The sequence below is a fragment of the Herpailurus yagouaroundi genome, unplaced genomic scaffold (assembly GCF_014898765.1).
Source record: "Herpailurus yagouaroundi ecotype Mexico unplaced genomic scaffold, PumYag 67641, whole genome shotgun sequence".
Taxonomy (NCBI): domain Eukaryota; kingdom Metazoa; phylum Chordata; class Mammalia; order Carnivora; family Felidae; genus Herpailurus; species Herpailurus yagouaroundi.
Window position 1 is genome coordinate 2,324,010 of NW_024420442.1, and position 18,252 is coordinate 2,342,261.

General features: G+C 47.7%; 1 protein-coding gene across 1 annotated transcript in view; it reads left to right on the forward strand.

Annotated features, from left to right (window-relative positions):
- The window catches only part of IL13RA1 (interleukin 13 receptor subunit alpha 1), a 68,635-nt gene that overhangs the window by 9,548 nt on the left and 40,835 nt on the right, over positions 1-18,252 (forward strand). The window contains exons 3-5 of the mRNA XM_040467975.1: positions 7,485-7,624; positions 14,070-14,208; positions 16,405-16,525. Coding sequence (XP_040323909.1) covers positions 7,485-7,624; positions 14,070-14,208; positions 16,405-16,525 — 400 coding nt within the window. The remainder of the gene's footprint in view (positions 1-7,484; positions 7,625-14,069; positions 14,209-16,404; positions 16,526-18,252) is intronic.

Below are 18,252 nucleotides of genomic sequence, written 5' to 3' on the forward strand. Positions count from 1 at the left end.
CCGGCGCCCGGTTTGAGGTTGGGGACCCGGGAGCGACGGGGCGTTCCCGGGTCGCAGGCGGTGGCGGTGGCGGCGGCGGCGGCGGGGCAGGACGACGACTCGCCGCCGTACTTCCCTCGCGCCGTCGGGAAGAGCCCGGCGCCCGGGCGCCGGACGGAAACATGCCCGCGGCGTCGGAGGGCGGCGGGTCAGGACCCGCGAGGTCGTCCGGGAGGGGATGAGGGGCCAGGAAGCCGCGCGGACGGCGACCGAGGCCGGGGCGAGTCGGGGTCGCGCCGGGGCTCCTTGTGAGTGAGGCGGTGGGAGTTGAAGGGAACTCCTGGAGACCCCGGTCCTCGTAGAAAAAAGACGCGAGGGCCCCCGCCTCCTCCGGCGTTCAAGAAATCCGTTGGGAAACCGGGAGCAGCATCCGGGTGGATGCCTTTTTGTTTTCTTTACCAACTTTACGTTTGGAAACGATTGTCGGCTTACAGACGAGTTGCAGAGATACTACAGAGGGGTCGCACGTCGCCCTCACCCCGTGTGGCAACTTTTCGTTAATCGGCCCGGCGGAGTTACACTGTGAAAAGTTGGGGGCTGATGACTTTTTCACGGACAGCTCCTGGCTTGAGCGGCCTTCTTTCTGGGCGCGTTGGGTGACCACAGTAGCTCCACATCGGAGAGGTCTTATTACCATATTGACACAAACACCCACAATTTGCTGATTGCATTTCCATCAGTGTGTTGTGCTTTGAAACCCAAGTTGAAACGTTGATTAGGAAATCTTGATGCCCCTTATTGATTCAGTCAACAAAACGTATGCACTCAGCTCCGTGCCAGGGTTCTCGGGGCTGCGGATGCAGCGGTGAGCCAAGTAGACCGAGCCAGCCCCTGCCCTGTACAGCTTCTAGGCTCTTGGCAGAGTCAGAGAGGAGGGAAAAGTTAACGTATCAGGTGTGTGGGACGGCGCTGAGTACGGTGAAGAAAAACGAAGCTGAGAAGGGGTTTGCCATTATAAACAGGGTGAAGTGGGAAGGCCTTACTTGAAAAGGTGGCATTTAAAGTGGAGGCCGGAGGCAGGTAGGAAGTTTTCGGTTAATAATTATTCAAGCGTCTGCCTTGTTTAGCACTGAGCCGAGCTCTGTAGGTTAGCGGACAACCGTGGAGTGTAGTTCAGTTGGGAACATCGGATTCCCATATCCTGTGGGGAAATGAAATCCAGAGAAGGCAAGGGACTTATTTAGGGCCACCTGTCTCCTTAGTCTCCTGATGTTCATGGTCCTGCTCCAACACCCTGCCTCCTGCAGCCTCCCACACGCACCTGAAACAACAGCTGGCCTTCTAGGCAATACCGGCAACCCCCAACTTAATCAGTTTTGTCTCAGCAGTTCTTTGGTAACTTGGGTTACTTAGAATACAGAAACTTTTTTCCCATTAGAAATATTGATAAAATTGCGGGGCCTCTGGCTGGGCTCCATGAGTGGAGCATGTGACTCTTGATCTCAGGGTTGTGAGTTCAAGCCCCATGCTGGGTATAGAGATGACTTAAAAAAAAAAAAAAGAAATATTGATAAAATTTCAATGAGATACGGTGAAGAAAAAAAGAAGCAGGGGACTTGAGTTTTAGTGGTCTGACATTTCCCAGCTGTGGGACTCTGGGTTCATCATTTCCCTTTTCTTGTGTGGCAGTTTTCTCATCTGTAAGTTCTTTTTTTTTTATTTAATTGTTTATTTATTTTGAGAGTGAGACAGAGAGTGTGGGTGAGGGGGAGAGAGAGAGAGAGAGAAAGAGAGAAAGAAAGAAAGAAAGAAAGAAAGAGAATCCCAAGCAGGCTCCGTGCTGTTAACCCAGAGCTCGACACAGGGCTCAATCTCACGAACCATGAGATCGCAGCCTGGGCCAGTATCAAGAGTCAGATGCTCAGGGTGCCTGGGTGGCTCAGTCAGTTAAGCATCTGACTTCGGCTCAGGCCATGATCTCATGGTTCGTGGGTTCGAGCCCCGCGTCGGGTTCTGTGCTGGCAGCTCAGAGCCTGGAGCCTGCATTGGATTCTGTGTCTCCCTCTCTCTCTGTCCCACCCCTGCTCACACTCTGTCTCTGTCTCTCTCAAGAATAAATAAACATTAAAAAAAATTTTTTTTAAAAGAGTCGGACGCTCAACCAACTGAGCCACCCAGGTGCCTCGCCTGTAAGTTCTAAGGGCTCTTCCAGCTCTAATCTTCTGTGTTCATAAAATGATTAGGTTACAAGCTTAATTTAGTCTGCTTAGTCTGATAGTCCACATGGTGGCATGTCTTAATAACAACAACTAGCATTTATATAGTGTTTAATATTCTTTATGCCAGGCAGCGTTCCGAGTCTTCCATTTGTGTTGTTTCATTTAATCTTTACACGAAACCTATCCTATAGGTGCTGCCGTTAGTCCCATTTTGGATATAAGGTAGCTGGGCACAGTGAGGCTAAGAGTCTTGCTCCAAGCCTTGTGGGTGGTAGAGTGGAGCTAGGCGTCCAATCTGGGCAGCCTGACTCCAGAGGTCATGCCCTGACCCCTGTATTCAGTGCCTCCCTCTGTAGAAGGGAGGGGGAGTCCTTGGCTGGGAGAGGAGCTGGCCACCTCCCAGAGTAGCAGGTAGGATTGGTTGGGACCCATGAACAGATGGACAGGTCATTTGTTTTGAAGTGATTGATCGTATATTGGAGACTCGCTTTCTAATTGCCAGACCGTGTGGTCCAAATAATAAGCACTGTCGGCGTTCAGAAGAGGGGAAGCTGTGAGGACTGGTAGCTGTGGGGAAGAGGTAAAACTTGAGCTAGACCTTCAGGATGGGTGGAATTTGAGTAGGTGGAGAAGTTCTTCCCAGTCAGGGCAGAATAGCCAGAGTAGAGACCCAGAAATGAGGGTGAGACGGTGCTCCCTTGTGGGCAGCAAGCAGCCCGGCTTGGCAGGAGGGTGTGTTGGCAAAGTCAGTCCAGGCAGAAGAGTTTCATTTGCCCATGAAGGCCTGGAGTGGGGCACAGCATGAGGGAAATGACACCAGAGGAGAAGCAAGCAGGGAGACTTGACCGGGTGACAGGACTCACTGGAGCGTAAAGCTGTGCAGGACTCTAGGGTTGAAGTTGTCCACCAGAAAGATGTGTTGTGGGGGCGCCCGTGTGGTTCAGTCGGTTAAGCGTCTGACTCTTGATTTCGGCTCAGGTCATGATCTCACGGTTTGCAAGTTCGAGCCCCGTGTCGGGCTCTGTGCTGACAGCACGAAGCCTGCTCGGGATTTGCTCTCTCCTTCTCTCTGCTCCTCCCCTGCTCATGCGCTCTCTCTCTCTCTCTCTCTGTCTCTGTCTCTCTCTCTCAAAATAAAGAAATAAGATTTAAACAAAAAGAAAGAAAGAAAGATGCGTGGTAAATGCCTCCTGTCCAGGGCCATGACTTACTGGTGTCAGCCTGTCTCGCAGGCCCAGAAGAGCACATTGGTATGATTGGGATGATTAAAAGAGATGTTGCAAGAGAAAATGGACAGACGTTGATGACTGAGTAGATGTAAGGGAAGGAGGCGGTGACTCATATATGACTGTTGTGATTTCCTTAACTTTTCCCGAAATATGCAGGCCTCTGCCATCTCCTGTGATTGAATAGGAGAGAGCAAAAACTATTAGCTAAGCAACATGCCCTATTAGAGCATTGACCGTCTCAGTTTCTAAGTAGAATGGAATCTTGTGCGAGGTGACCGTACAGACTCTCTTGAGGGTTGAAGTTTAGTTGGGGGTAGCTACTTGAGTCCCTCCTTCCCATTCCCCTTTCTGAAGCCAGTGATCAACCTCTGAGGAACGGTTGGAATTAAATGCCCGTTCTGTCTTACAGGCGGTGGGCACGTATCCCTTTCACAGACAGCCAAAGCAACTATTTTTTTTTAAGTTTAATCATTTTTGAAAGAGAGAGACAGAGTGTGAGCAGGGGAGGGGCAGAGAGAGAGAGAGGGAGACATGGCATCTGAAGCAGGCTCCAGGCTCTGAGCTGTCAGCACAGAGCCTGACGCGGGGCTCCAACTCATGAACCACGAGATCATGACCTGAGCCGAAGTGAGATGCTTAACCGGGTGAGCCATCCAGGCGCCCCCCAAAGCAGCTATTTTATTTTATTTTATTTTATTATTTTATTTATTTTAGAGAGAGAGAGAGAGCATGAGTGGGGGGAGAGGGCCACAGGGAAGGAGAATGAATCTTAAGCAGGCTCCACACTCATTGCGGAGCCCGCGGGGCTCGATCCCACGACCCCGGGATCATGACCTGAGCTGAAATCAAGAGTCGGACACTTAACCAACTGAGCCACCCAGGCGCCCCCCAAAGCACCTGTTTAGAACTGTTTTGTTTCTTCAAAAAGAGAGCAAGTAGATTGCTGACGTTTATATAGCACTTGCCCTGTGCCAGGCTCCGTTCTGAGCATTTTATCTGTATTAACTCATTTCATCCTCAAAATCGCCCTTTTGTGATAGGTCATTCTTGATCATCCTCATGCTATAGGTGAGAAACCTGGAGCACAGAGAGGTTAAGGAACTTGCCAGCCAGTCTGTAGCAGAGCTGGGATGGGAGCTCAGGCAGTCTGGCTCCAGAGTCCATGCTCATAATCCTACGCTGTACTGAAATTATATCATGTCTTACATATGAGGAGCTATTAGAGATCTGTACGAGAAGTACAGTCACCAGTTATTTACGTACATATCTCCATGTGTTATACCTACATACACATGTATCCATATATATTTAAATGTTCGGAGATTGTATTTTAAGTTTCAGGATGACTGAGAGCGTGTGTGTGTGTGTGTGTGTGTGTGTGTGTGTATTTTTAAAGTATAGGAAGTGGAAAAACCTCAAGAGAAATGGAAGGAACCATTAGGGAGAAAAAAAAAGGGATGGCGGATAGCCACAAGTAGCCTAAAATGCAAACCAATTAGAAGATTTGACTAGAGGACACTTAACAGATGGGGGGAAAAATAAACCCATCTGAGAGATTGGAAATAGTGCAGGCTATTGTTCTATTAAAATACTGAGGTTAAAAAACAGGTTTCTTTTATCAACATTTTTTTTTAATTTTTATTTTTGGGACAGAGAGAGACAGAGCATGAACGGGCAAGAGGCAGAGAGGGAGGGAGACACAGAATCGGAAACAGGCTCCAGGCTCTGAGCCATCAGCCCAGAGCCCGACGCGGGGCTCGAACTCACGGACCGCGAGATCGTGACCTTGCTGAAGTCGGACGCTTAACCGACTGCGCCACCCAGGCGCCCCAAAAAACAGATTTCTTTTAAAAGTTTATTGATTTATTTCGAGAGAGACAGCACGAGTGGGGTAGAGGCAGAGAGAGAGGGAGACAGAGAATCCCCAGCAGGGTCCGTGCTGCCAGTGCAGAGCCTGATGTGGGGCTCAAACCCACGAAACCACAAGATCATGACCTGAGCCAAAACCAAGAGTCGGGCGCTTAACCAACTGAGCCACCCTGGCACCCCCAAAAATAGATTCTAAAAGGTCTTAAATTGCCTTGAAAATTGAGGTGTGATTTATTACATTACCATAAATAGGTAATATTTTTTATTATCGGGGCTTTAATGTTTGCGTGGGAGTAGGAAGGTAGGGCGTCAGGAAGTTTGCTGCCGGGTGTTTCTGGAAAGTGCGGAATATGGCAGGTAAGCCTAGAGTAGATCGTAGTCTTCGGGAGGAACGAAGTTCTTATTAGAGGCTCTAGAGCTGACAAATGATTTGTCTTCACGGGTGCTGATGTGGCGTTAGAAAGGCCAAAATGAAACCGCTGTATACGCCCGTAGTTGCTTAGAATCCTGACGCCAGCACTGTTGCCTGAGCCGTCGATGCTTCCGGACGCTAGCTGGGTTTTAACTCAGTGCAGTGGGAATTTTCTGCCTCCGCTGGTCCTGCCGCGGGCTGCGCGTCCCCGCACTTGGGCCTTTTGGTCACCCTTGCGGGAAACACTGATGGTAGAAGAGTCGGGAAAGGGAATGAATATCCAGAGTCCAGAGCCTTTGGGGAAATGCCAGCTACGTAGTGCCTGTGGGGCTGATGTTTGGGGACCAAAGGAATCTTTTGTTCAGTTGAAGAGGAAGGTAATGGCATAAAGTATTTACGGATTATGTAAGAGGCCCAGTGCACTCCAGTGTGTTGGCATAGAGTATAAAATAGAGCTCTGTGGATTGGTAAATTAAAGACAACGGTATCCCGTAAGCAATCAATAAGGACTGAGTTTGCAACTTGGGGCAATTTGGGAGGATTTATTTATTTATTTGTTTTATTATTTTTTAAAGGTTTATTTTATTTTGTGTGTGTGAGAGAGAGAACGCACGCGAGTGCAAGTGGGGAAGGGGCAGAGAGAGAGAGAGAGAGAGAGAGAGAGAGAGAGAATCCCACGCAGACTCTTCACCACCAGTGCGGAGCGGAGCCCGATGTGGGGCTCGAACCCACGAACCGGGAGATCATGACCTGAGCTGAAGCTAGACGCTTAACTGACTGAGCCATCCACACACCCCGAGATTGTTTTTTCTTTAATGAGTTTAATGAACTTTATTTTGGAATAATTTTCAATTTATAGAAAAGTGGCGAAGGTAGAAGAGAGGTTCTGTCATCCGGTTCCCGGGGGGTGATTTTGGTAGTCCTGGTCTCAGAAGCTCTCGGCAAAGTTTGAAATGGTGTTTCCTTTCCCCCACTCTATGTCTTTCCCTGTTTTTGGCAGAAGCTTTAAAACTCTTTTCCCTGGTGATAGAGCTGGGTCCAAAACGATAGAGTCACTAAGTATTTGGTGGAGGCAGTGGTGGGTTTTCTCCAAATGAAACACATTTTTAAGATACTGGTTCAGTTTCCCTCTCTTCTTCCCTCTTCAGATTAGTCAGAGCTACAGTCCCAGCTGTTTAGTGTCAGACCTCAGAGGAATGACAGGCACTGTTAAATCTTTCTCAGTACTTCTTTGGAAAAGTTATGAAAACAGTTCCCGGGTCACGTTAGCAAGCACGATTAAAGACACGCTGCTGAGACCCACCCGCGGAGCTGCCGAGATTGACGTGTCTGCACTGAGTGAGCTGTAGATCCCGAGCAGAGGGAGCCCCGAATTCCTGCGGGAGGAAAACAGAAATTTCAGGCCGCACTCTTCCCTGTGTCCACACTAAAGCAAGTAGTTAAGAACGTGGCCCCGGAGCCACACTTCCTGGGTTGTATCCCGGCTCTGCCATTGACGAGCTAGGGGACATGGGGCAAGTGACTCAGTGTGCTTGACCTCGGTCACTTCATCTTCAAGATGAGGCTCCTCGTCCCTGTCTCGTAAGGTGGTCGTGAGGATTCGGTGCATTAGTATGTGGAGAGGACTTAGAACGGTGCCTGGCTCGATACCCGGGAGCTGTTGTTCTCTCAGTCATCCTATTCTTGGCCTCTAGGACTTGGAGGAATGGATCAAATGACCCACTAAAAACCCTGGCCAGTGCTGATAAATGTACACCTTGTGCTTCATTTGAACAGAAACTCAGCCGCCTGTGACAAATTTGAGCGTTTCTGTTGAAAACCTCTGCACGGTCATCTGGACATGGGACCCTCCTGAGGGAGCCAGCCCGAATTGCACCTTATGGTATTTTAGTCATTTTGACAACAAACAGGATAAGGTAAGTTTTCTGGAAGGTATTGCATTGATGAGGCAAAGTGAGCACTTTGAACCGGAGCCAAGAATAAACTGAATTCTAACCTCACTTCGAAGTGGGAATTTTGTCTTGGGTTGCGTCTAAATTTTACCTGGGAAAATGACTGTTGAAAAAAATCGAGCGTTTGAACGTTTGAAAATGTTGGCTCATTATTTGATAATGAAATGCAATGAGATACTCTGTTGGGAAATACTAGGTATCTTTATCTACTGGGCTCTCAACAAATCATGGCATTAGCATTTCTTCCTGTGTTCCCGCCTGCATGTATATAACGCTTCCAGTTTCTCAGGGAGTTTTCCCATTTACCGTCTTGCTAATGACACGCACGCAGGTATGTAAGAACTATGTGACACAAAAGTAATTGGCCATATGGAAAGTGAAAAACTAAGACATCGGTGGCAGATAGGGTTGGCTAGGTTTCCCGATGCCTGAGGAAAAATGAGGGGAACTTTCAGCCTTTCCAGTCAGATGTAGTCAACTGATATAAGTGAATTTTTGTTAACAAGATTGGATAATTTCCAGATTCTTTACGGTAGTCTTGTCCAGTGGAATTTTCTCTTGGGCCCTATCGTCTTGTAGCCCCTTCTAACTGACAGATTCTTCAAAGCATCAGATCAGCTGTTCAAAACTATTTTGTATCTTTATACCTTCTTTCAGTGAGGGGAGAGGTCAGGGGTGGTTGGGGTTGAATTTGTCAGGGACTATGAGAAGGCTGAATGGGAGAAGTTGTTACTAGTGACGGTGCTCTGGATCAACGAACCGTGGAATCATCATGTTCATGCAGCCTGGCAGCAGGGGGAGTCAGGAGAACTAGGCTCTAGTTGGTGGCCACTCAGCGATCCCTGTGGCCTGGGGTAAGTTCTTGAACCTCTCTGAGCCTTAGTTTCCTGCTGTGTAAAGTGTGGCTCTACTCTCTTCTCTGGCTTTCTGGGACATGGAAAATCATGTATGTGAAAGCTTAATAAAGCAAGGATGAAACAGGCTCTTCCTCTTGAGGGAAATTTACTAATCTGCCTTTCTTCCCCCTTTTCTGCTGGGGTGTTAATTATGGGTTAGGTGTTCATTGATAGAGAATTGAGGCTACTCAGGGTATTTGCTTTTTTTTTTTTTTTTTTTTTTTTAGAGAGAGAGAAAAGTCTTTAAGCAGGTTCCATGCCTAGCGTGGAGCCTGACGTGGGGCTCCACCTCAAGACCGTGAGATCGTGACCCTGAGATCATGACCGGAGCCGAAATCCAGAATCGGATGCTTAACCGACTGAGCCACCCAGGCACCCCAGAAATATTTGCATTTTATTTAAAAAAAAAATTTTTTTTTCAACGTTTATTTATTTTTGGGACAGAGAGAGACAGAGCATGAACGGGGGAGGGGGCAGAGAGAGAGGGAGACACAGAATCGGAAACAGGCTCCAGGCTCTGAGCCATCAGCCCAGAGCCCGACGCGGGGCTCGAACCCACGGACCGCGAGATCGTGACCTGGCTGAAGTCGGACGCTTAACCGACTGCGCCACCCAGGCGCCCCGAAATATTTGCATTTTAAGAGGTCCTCTGGGTGGCTCAGTCGGATGAACGTCGCACTCTTGATTTCAGCTCAGGTCATGTTCCCAGGGTCATGGGCTCGAGCCCCAGGACGGACTCCATGCTGAGCATGGAGCCTGACTAGGATTCTCTCCGTCTATCCCTCTGTCCCTCTCCCCCACTTACACACACACTCTAACATTAAAAAAAAAGAGGTCCTCTAGACCCGAATAGACATTTTTTCCAAAGAAGACATCCAGATGGCCAACAGACACATGAAAAGATGCTCAACATCACTCATCGTCAGGGAATGCAAATCAAAACCACAGTTAGATCTATTGCTTCATACTTGTCAGGATGGCTAGTATCAAAAGGACAAGAAATATCTGGGTGCCTGGCTGGCTCAGTCAGTAGAGCATGCGACTCTTGATCTCAGGGTTCTAAGTTTGAGCCCCACATTGGGTGTGGCGCTTACTTAAAGACAAAATCTTAAAAAAAAAAAAAAAAAAAAGGACCAGAAATATCAAGTGTTGGTGACGATGTGGAGAGAAGGGAACCCTCCTGCACTGTTGGTGGGACTGTAAATTCTGGAAAATGATATGGAGGTTCCTCAAGAAATTAAAAATAGAACTGCCCTACGGTCCAGCAGTTCCACTTCTGGGTATTCACCTGAAGAAAATGGAGACACTAATTCAAAAAGATACATGCACCCCTACGTTTATTGCAGCGTTACTCACAATGGTCACGGTAGGGAAGATGAAGTGATGAAGAAGATGTGGTATATTTATACAGCATCATGTGACTCGGCCATAAAACAGAACGAAATGTTGCCATCTGTGACAACGCCGATGGACCGAAGACAAATACCCTGTGATTTCACTCATGTGGACTCGAAAAAAAACAAACGAACACACAAAACAAGACAGAAACCGATTCACAGGCGCAGAGGACAAGCTGATGGTTGCAGGGGACGAATGGGCAAAGTAGGCGTAGGGGATTAAGCCGTACAAGCTTTCGGTTATAAAATAAATAAGCCATGACGGCAAAGACCACGGCGTAGGGAAGACAGCCAACAATATTCTAAGAAGTTTGTGTGGTGACAGATGGTGACCAGACCTACCGTCAGGGGGACCGCTGAGTAAGGGACATAAATGTCGCATCCCTGTTTTGCGCACCCGAAACTAGTATGTCAACTATACTTCAATGAAAAAAAAGAAAAAAGAAAAAAAGCAAGCCGACAAAAAGGAGATGCCCTCAATGCAGAAGTTGAGCTCAGGAGTTGAGTTCCCCTTCCGCTCTGTCGGCTTCCTCTTGTTCCTAAGGAGGGGCCATCAGGCATTTGGATTCTTAGGGGCAACTCTCAGTACTTCAGGCCCTGCGAAATCCCAGAAGAGACCTTATTTAAGGGCTTCGCCTAAGTATCGCGTTGAAACCGAGGGGAGGTCACCTTGTCTTCTAACAGGTCCACGTTCATTAGCCAGCCAAGCACACTCGAGGGTCGGTCGCGTAGACACGGTGGTATCGTAGCCTGGAAATGGGGCCGACTCCACAGGAGAGATACAGAAACTGAGACTTGAAAGCGACCGTAGGAGGCAGTGGAATCAGAGAGGATTGGGTTTGACGGTGTGTCTCTTCCCCTGTCAAGGCATGTGACCCTGGGAAGGTCACTTAACCTCCCCGAGCCTTCATTTCCTTGTTTGTAAAATGCCAGGGTGGGACCCACCCGACGTCAGCGGCGCGTGCATTGGAGGAGAGGATGTTCGCAATGCACCTGGCCCCGAGCTCATGTTCCATAATCATCCCTTTTCGTCTTCTTTTTCTTGTTATGTCGAATCACATGAAATCGTTGCTTTTATAGGTCATATGGTTCAACCTAACATCACCCTCCATTTTGCCCCTGGGGAGACCAGACGGAAACCATGAAGAGTGACCTCTGCCTGAGGCCTGCTCATTTATATTCCAGCCACCTGACCTCTGACCGTTGGTGCTGTCAGTGCCACAGTTGTGAGAAACACGGATTATCTCTTCTAATCAATGATGGGAGATATCCCATGTGACCTTTTGAAGTTTTTCAGTCCTGAGGCTGAGAACGAGTGGCAGGAGCGGTTTCCCTTTCCCCTTCCCATCCTTTGGACAAAGCATTAAGATCATCAGATTGTCTGGTATACGCTTTGAAGCAGATCACAGTAGTGGCTTTAGGATAGTTTGTACATGTTAGGGGGGCTTGTGAGACCGTCTAGAGGTCTTACATTGCTAAATGAGATAAACCCTTGAGGTCACTTTCAGTCTTCAGATTGGAGGGCCATGAACATAAGAGACAGGGATTCATATACGATTTTTGTTTTTTTAAATACAAGATGAGTTTTAAGTGGCTGCCCTCCACCATTGTTGTAGCAATATCTCCTAGTTTCCCAGTCTGGTGAGTCGAAGAAGGATCTGGCATCAGGTTTTGTTTTTGTTTTTTTGGCTGGTTGTTGTTAAAAGAACGTTGATTTATGTGCTTTGGCATCAGATTAGGTATCTTTCATCACCAAGAGATAGGCAAGTCTCACTAGGTGAATAAATTAAAGAGCTGTTGTGCCATCCAGGCATCCAGAGAGGCAAAAGCCGAGGCCGGCGCACTTTTCCTACTGAGAAAGGAATCTGGAATTGGGAAAGGTGTGATCCGGCCAAATGAACGTTGGTCCTGAGGGGAAGGGATCATTTCAGGACTCTGGCCTTGGATTTTGATAAATTTTCAAAGGAGCCCAGATTCCCTGAGGGGTGGAGCCTCGTGTCATACAGCAGCTACCCGTGGAATGAGTCACCGCAGCCAGCCGAAAGTCACGTGGGAGCCATCGCACGTACCTCATCAAGATCTGCTGGAAGGGGTTTAGTTCCTTGTCTGATAAAGGTGTGCTGGACTTGGCGGTCGTTGGCAGTTGGGGTTTCTACTTCTTTCGTGCCAATTGCATATTAACTTACCTTGAGCTACATGGGACTGGTGCTTGGTGAGACTGGGAGGTGGGTGACATTTGCGTCCCGGGGCCTTCGCGCCTCCCTGCCCACGGTCCCGGGGCCGGTCTCCGCTTTCACGGGCTGAGAGCCCTCACCTCCTCGGCACGCAGGCCACTCTCGAGGGCCGATTCCTTCCTTTGCTGTGAGAGCTCTCTCGGGGGAAAAAAAAAAAAATTCCAGAAAGCTTTGTGCTGGCATAACTGGCGTGTTCCATCCCTGTAGGCAGCACCTCCATAGAAAGCCAAATGGTGAGTCGGTTTCTTGTGAAGGATCAGAAATGAGTTGTGAAAATGTATTTGGCTAAGAGCAGCTGGAGGTCCCACTGCAGAAAGGCAGAGCTTTGCCGGTGGCACAGAATTAGTGTCCGTGGAGCTAGATCCACCCCCAGAACCTTCTGCCGGCCAGAAGGTTGCTCATACACCTTTCTTTTTCTTTGTTTCCTCGGGGCTGACCAGGTAAGTCCCTTTTCAGAGTGCTGTTGTGCCTGGGCCTAAAGCTCTTCAGTCTCTGATGTGATGTTTTTCCTGTCTTTGTTGCTGTGATTCATTAATTGTTGATGTACTAGCTCCCTCTCAGAGGGCACCCTTAATGTCTTGCTTTCGGGGGTATCTCACAGTTGTCCTTACACTCAGCTGGCAGCCGGCCTCTGAAATGGCAGAGCAGCTCTTTAGGACGGCAGACAGAGGCAGCCGTGACAAAGTTTTCACTTCAGGGCCGGCAGCACGTATATGAAAGGAAGTGCTATCTCCAACTTGAGTCAGAAACTATTGCAAAACAGGAAGCTCCTTGGAGCCCTGATTAAAAGCAGCTTCAGAGTTATTCCAACTCTGTCAGTTTGGGAAATGTTAATTTCCTAAAGAGCCCTCTAATCTCCTCATTCTAAATCCTAACCACCAGATTTGTGATTTACATCTGTATGCTGTCAGGAATGGTCATCTACTCTTCAGAATATGGGTGTGGTTCTCTGAACAACCCTTGACATTTCTGTGCATGTGTGAGGTAGTCACAATGGTCAGACATGGGGCACCGGGGTGGCTCAGTCGGTTTAACGTCCGACTTCGGCTCAGGTCATGATCTCGCGGTCTGTGGGTTCGTGCTCCGTGTCTGGCTCTGTGCTGACCGCTCGGAGCCTGGAGCCTGTTTCGGATTCTGTGTCTCCCTCTCTCTCTGCCCCTCCCCCGCTCACACTCTGTCTCTGTCTCTGCCTCTTTCTCAAAAATAAATAAGATTTTTTAAAAATGGCCAAACAGTGCAGGAAGATGTTTAATGAAAAGTCTCTCTGTGGTCCCCAGGCCCTCCTTTACTTCCTGCCCTCAGAGGTGACCAGGGTCACTGGATTCTTAAAGCAGTTTTTCACCTTGATCTTGATCATGATACTGCATCTGGTTAGGAATGGAATATTGATCATCTTATCGTGTTTCCTTTAAAGTTGCTTTTAGACAGTTGATGTGTTAGCATAGTAGGTTTATAGGTAAATGTCATAATGTTTGTACATTTAAAATGTAGGAAATTGTCTTTTATCTGTACTGGGGTTTCTCAGCCGTGGCACTGCTGAGATTTGGTGCGGGATAATTCTTTGTCGTAAGGGGAGGGAAGGCTGTCTTGTGCCTTGTACCATGTTGAGCAGCATCCTTGGCCGCTACCTACTAGACACCACTGGCAGCCCCCTCCTACGTTCCGGTGACCAAAAATATTCTTAGACTTTATCAAAAGTCCTCCGGGGGGGGGGGCGGGGCGGGGGAAGCAAAATCACCCCAGGTTGAGAGTCACTGTTTTATGCCATCCGATAACTTTCCATTTTTTTTTTTACACATTTGAACATGCCAGTGTTTTATTAGCTGAGTGTATTTCTGTGTATTTGCTACAGTAATGCCTTTTTAAAACTTCCTAACCTTAGAAAATTGCTCCTGAAACCCATCGTTCAAAAGAAGTGCCCCTGAACGAGAGGATTTGTCTGCAAGTGGGATCCCAGTGTAGCACCAATGAAAGTGACAATCCTAGCATTTTGGTGGAAAAATGCACCCCGCCCCCTGAAGGTAACAGCTGAAAGCACTGTTTGGTGGTATTTAGAGCATAAATCCAAATTATCCATATGCTCATGTTCGGTGTTCATTAATTCATTCAATTTTCAGATACTTGCTGAGTCTGATAAGCTCCAGGCATTGTACTAGGTGCTGACAACACAATGATAAATATGAGGATGTCCCTGCTTTTGAAGTGCTCACAACTTGAGTAAATGCCTAGTAGTTACACAGCACTTAATAATTTGGAATACGGGTATGTCTGGGTGGCTCAGTCAGTTGAGCATCTGGCTTCGGCTCAGGCCACGATCTCATGGTTCGTGAGTTCGAGCCCTGCATTGGGCTCGATGCTGTCAGCACAGAGCTCACTTTGGATCCTCTGTCCCCCTCTCTCTCTGCCCCTCCCACCCCTCTCAAAAATAAGTAATTTGGAATGTGATATACACACATATACACCCCTCCCCTAAATTAAGCCTCATAAGCTTGTTGTGTTTTTTTATTTATTTATTTATTTTTGGTAGGGAGAGCGAGCCTGCAAGTAGGCGAGGAATAGAGGGAGAGGGAGAGAGAGAATCTTAAGCAGGTTCCATGCCCAGCGTGGAGACTGAAGCGGGGCCCAGTCTCACAACCGTGAGATCATGACCTGGGCTGAAATCGAGTCAGATGCTTAACCGACTGCGTCACCCAGGAGCCCCAGCTTGTCTTGTGATGTGAGCAAGTTACCCGGGACCCATTCCATGAGGAAGAGGGGAACTGAGTGAGTTGCCCTAGGTCTTTAGATTACAGGTCCAGTACCTTAAAAAAGCCAAAATACTGTCTTCCTCTTTAGAAAGATTAGCTTGATAAACGGGACATATTTGGGGAAAGGTGTTAGAAAAGGAAAAGGGGCCCGCGGGCCCTGCTCCAGTTCAAGACCAGCCCTGGGCCCAGCTGTCACGTAGTTAGGTCGGTCATTGGCCCTCAGTTCCCTTCCCGCCCATCACCCAGATTCTTCTGGCTCTTGGCTCGCACGGAGGGAGGGGTGTATACTGATTAAGAGCAGGGCTGCCAGAGAGCAGATGTCCAAGCCGAAGTCTCAGCTCTGCCAGCCAGTAGCCGTGTGACCTTCAGCAGGTCACTTAGCCCCTCCCGCCTTCACTTTCCTCATCTGTAAAATGGGGATGATGACAGTACTTCCTGCCAGGACCGTTGAAAGGCTGATGTAAGTCACTCGAGGTGAGGTAGTTAGAATAGGGCCTGGCAAGAGCAAATCCTGTGTACGTCCTATCTATTAATGTCATGTTGCCCCTCGTTTGGAGGGTTCCCTGTCCCACCACCAGACCTTAGCGCTATGTGGCCTGGTCTCCAGACCATCCTCTTTGCCTGCCTTGCGCTGATCAAAAGTATATGAAGTAGTCTTTGTAAAAGGATAAAATTCAGTACTGCCATGAGGCTGGGAACATGGTTTAAAACAACTTAGCTCCCCTTCTCTCATTTCTTTGGGAGTTTAAGGAATAATCTGAAAAAGCCTACATCGTCTTGTGCCAGTAAAACAGTTGATGACGGCTCAGTCCAGTACCCCTTCAAGAATCCTGAGGGATAGCAAGTTTGCATTTTAAACAGAGGCATTTAACTTGGTGACATGATGCCCTAACTCCAAAGGCTTTATAAAGGTCGAGATTTCAGATGATAAAGACGATAGGGCTCGTAAAGTCATAATCCACAGCAAACAACTACCAAGAGTGATGTTATGCTTAACTTTTCCCCGAGTTGCTTCAGGAGGACTGCTTGTTTAGTCTTTAAAACAAGATGTGTTAGTAGGGGTCAAAAGACAGGAAGGTGAATGGTGACTCGGTAGACTTGTTTTCTTGAAAGACAGGTAGGTATATATGGGTCGTTTGTATTTTCACTTTCATTTAGGAATTCCGTACTCACTTCCTACGATTGAAACACTATTTGACCTTTAGACTCTCTCTCCAGTTAGGGCTACAAAGTTAGGGTCCCGCAGGGATGGTAAAGCTATTTCCTCGGTATCTGGAGGTGAGAGAGAGAGTTTTGAGCGAGTCAGATTTGGGTTTTCTCCATCCTGGGTGCCTTGTGGGTAAAATGGCATGAGAGATTAGGGATTGGCTTTCTGGGAAGACACTCTCACCGTCCCCCATGCCCCAGAGGGATTGGCAGGTTTGCCTGGCAGGGAAAGAAGGAGCCTAAACCCTTGGCTGGATATTGCAGGTGATCCTGAGTCTGCTGTGACTGAGCTGCAGTGCGTTTGGCACAACCTGAGCTACATGAAGTGTACTTGGCTCCCTGGAAGGAACACAAGTCCCGACACCAACTATACTCTCTACTACTGGTGAGTGTGCGCAGGAGACTTGCGGGGGAAGAATGGATTGCTTTTGTTTGGCGAGCACTGGGCTCTAACCTAATTAAAAACCGAAACCGAGGGGCGCCTGGGTGGCTCAGTCGGTCGAGCGTCCGACTCTTGATCTCGGCCCACATCACGATCTCACGGTTCGTGAGTTCGAGCCCCACGTCGGGCTCTGTGCTGACAACACACAGTCTGCTTGGGATTCTCTCTCTCTCTCTCTCTCTCTCTCTCTCTCTCTCTCTCTCTGTATCCGTCTCTCTCTCTCTCTCTGCATCCCTCTCTTGCCCCTCCCCCATTTGTACTCTGTCTCTCCCAAAATAAATACATAAACATTTAAAACAAACAAAAAACCAAAACTGAAAAAGAACAACCTGTTTTTTTGGCTTTATTTATCATTGTTTTTAATTGAGGTATAATTAACATACAATGTTCTATTAGCTTCAGGTGTACAACACAGTGATTCAACAATCACATCTTCTTTTTAAAAAAATTTTTTAAAAATGTTTATTTATTTTTGAGACAGAGAGAGACAGAGCATGAACGGGGGAGGGGCAGAGAGAGAGGGAGACACAGAATCCGAAGCAGGCTCCAGGCTCTGAGCTGTCAGCACAGAGCCCGACGCGGGGCTTGAACTCGCGGACCGTGAGATCACGACCTGAGCCGAAGTCGGCCGCTTAACCGACTGAGCCACCCAGGTGCCCCAATAATCACATCTTCTTTATCGCTATTCTTTTCACAAACCCAAGAGGGGGGCAGTATGCTTCAGTAGAAAATGCATCTGCTTTTGGTGTCTACTTTCTAAAAATATCTTTAAAAATTGTAGATCCCTAGGATGTTGCAAAAAAATGCACAGGGAGATCCCAGTGTACCGTTTATCTGTCTGTAACCAGAATGCAATATCAAAACCAGAAAGTTGCTGTGGGTACGATCCACCCACCTAATTCAAAGTTCACCTGTGTCACATGCAACCGTGTGTGTGTGTGTGTGTGTGTGTGTGTGTGTGTGTGTAGTCCTGTGCAATTTTATCACATGTGTAAATATAGAATAGTTCCATAACCACAAGGATCCCCTGAGTTGCCATTTTATAGCCATACCCTACTCCTTTCTGCACCCCCTCACCCTGCATTACTTTCCCCCACTCTCTGACCTCTGGCAGCTACTAATCTGTTCTCTATCTCTATAATTTTGTCATTTCAAGAATGTTACTGGAATAGAGGCACCTGGGTGGCTCAGTTGGTTGGACGTCCAACTCTTGGTTTTGGCTCAGCTCATGATCTCACGGTTTGTGAGACTGAGCTCCATGTCGGGCTCTGCGCTGAAAGTGTGGCGCCTGCTTGAGATTCTCTTTCCCTCTGTCTCTCTCTGCTCCTCCCCCACTCATTCTTTCTCTCTCAAAATAAATAAATAAACATTAAAAAAAGAGAATGTTACTGGAATAGACTCTTAGAACATATGACTGTTTGAGGGTGACTTTTTTTTTTAAACTCTGCATAATACCCTTGAGGTCCCTCCAAATTGTTTTGTGTATCAATAGTTCATTTTTTAAAATTTCATGGTATGGAGGTACCAATTTGTTTAAACATTTATTCCTTGAAGGATATCTCCATCGTTTCTAATTTTTTGCAGTCATGAATAAAGCTGCTATAAATTCTCATGCTCAGGTTTTTATGTGAACACAACTTTTTGTATCTCTGGAATAAATGCCCAAGAGT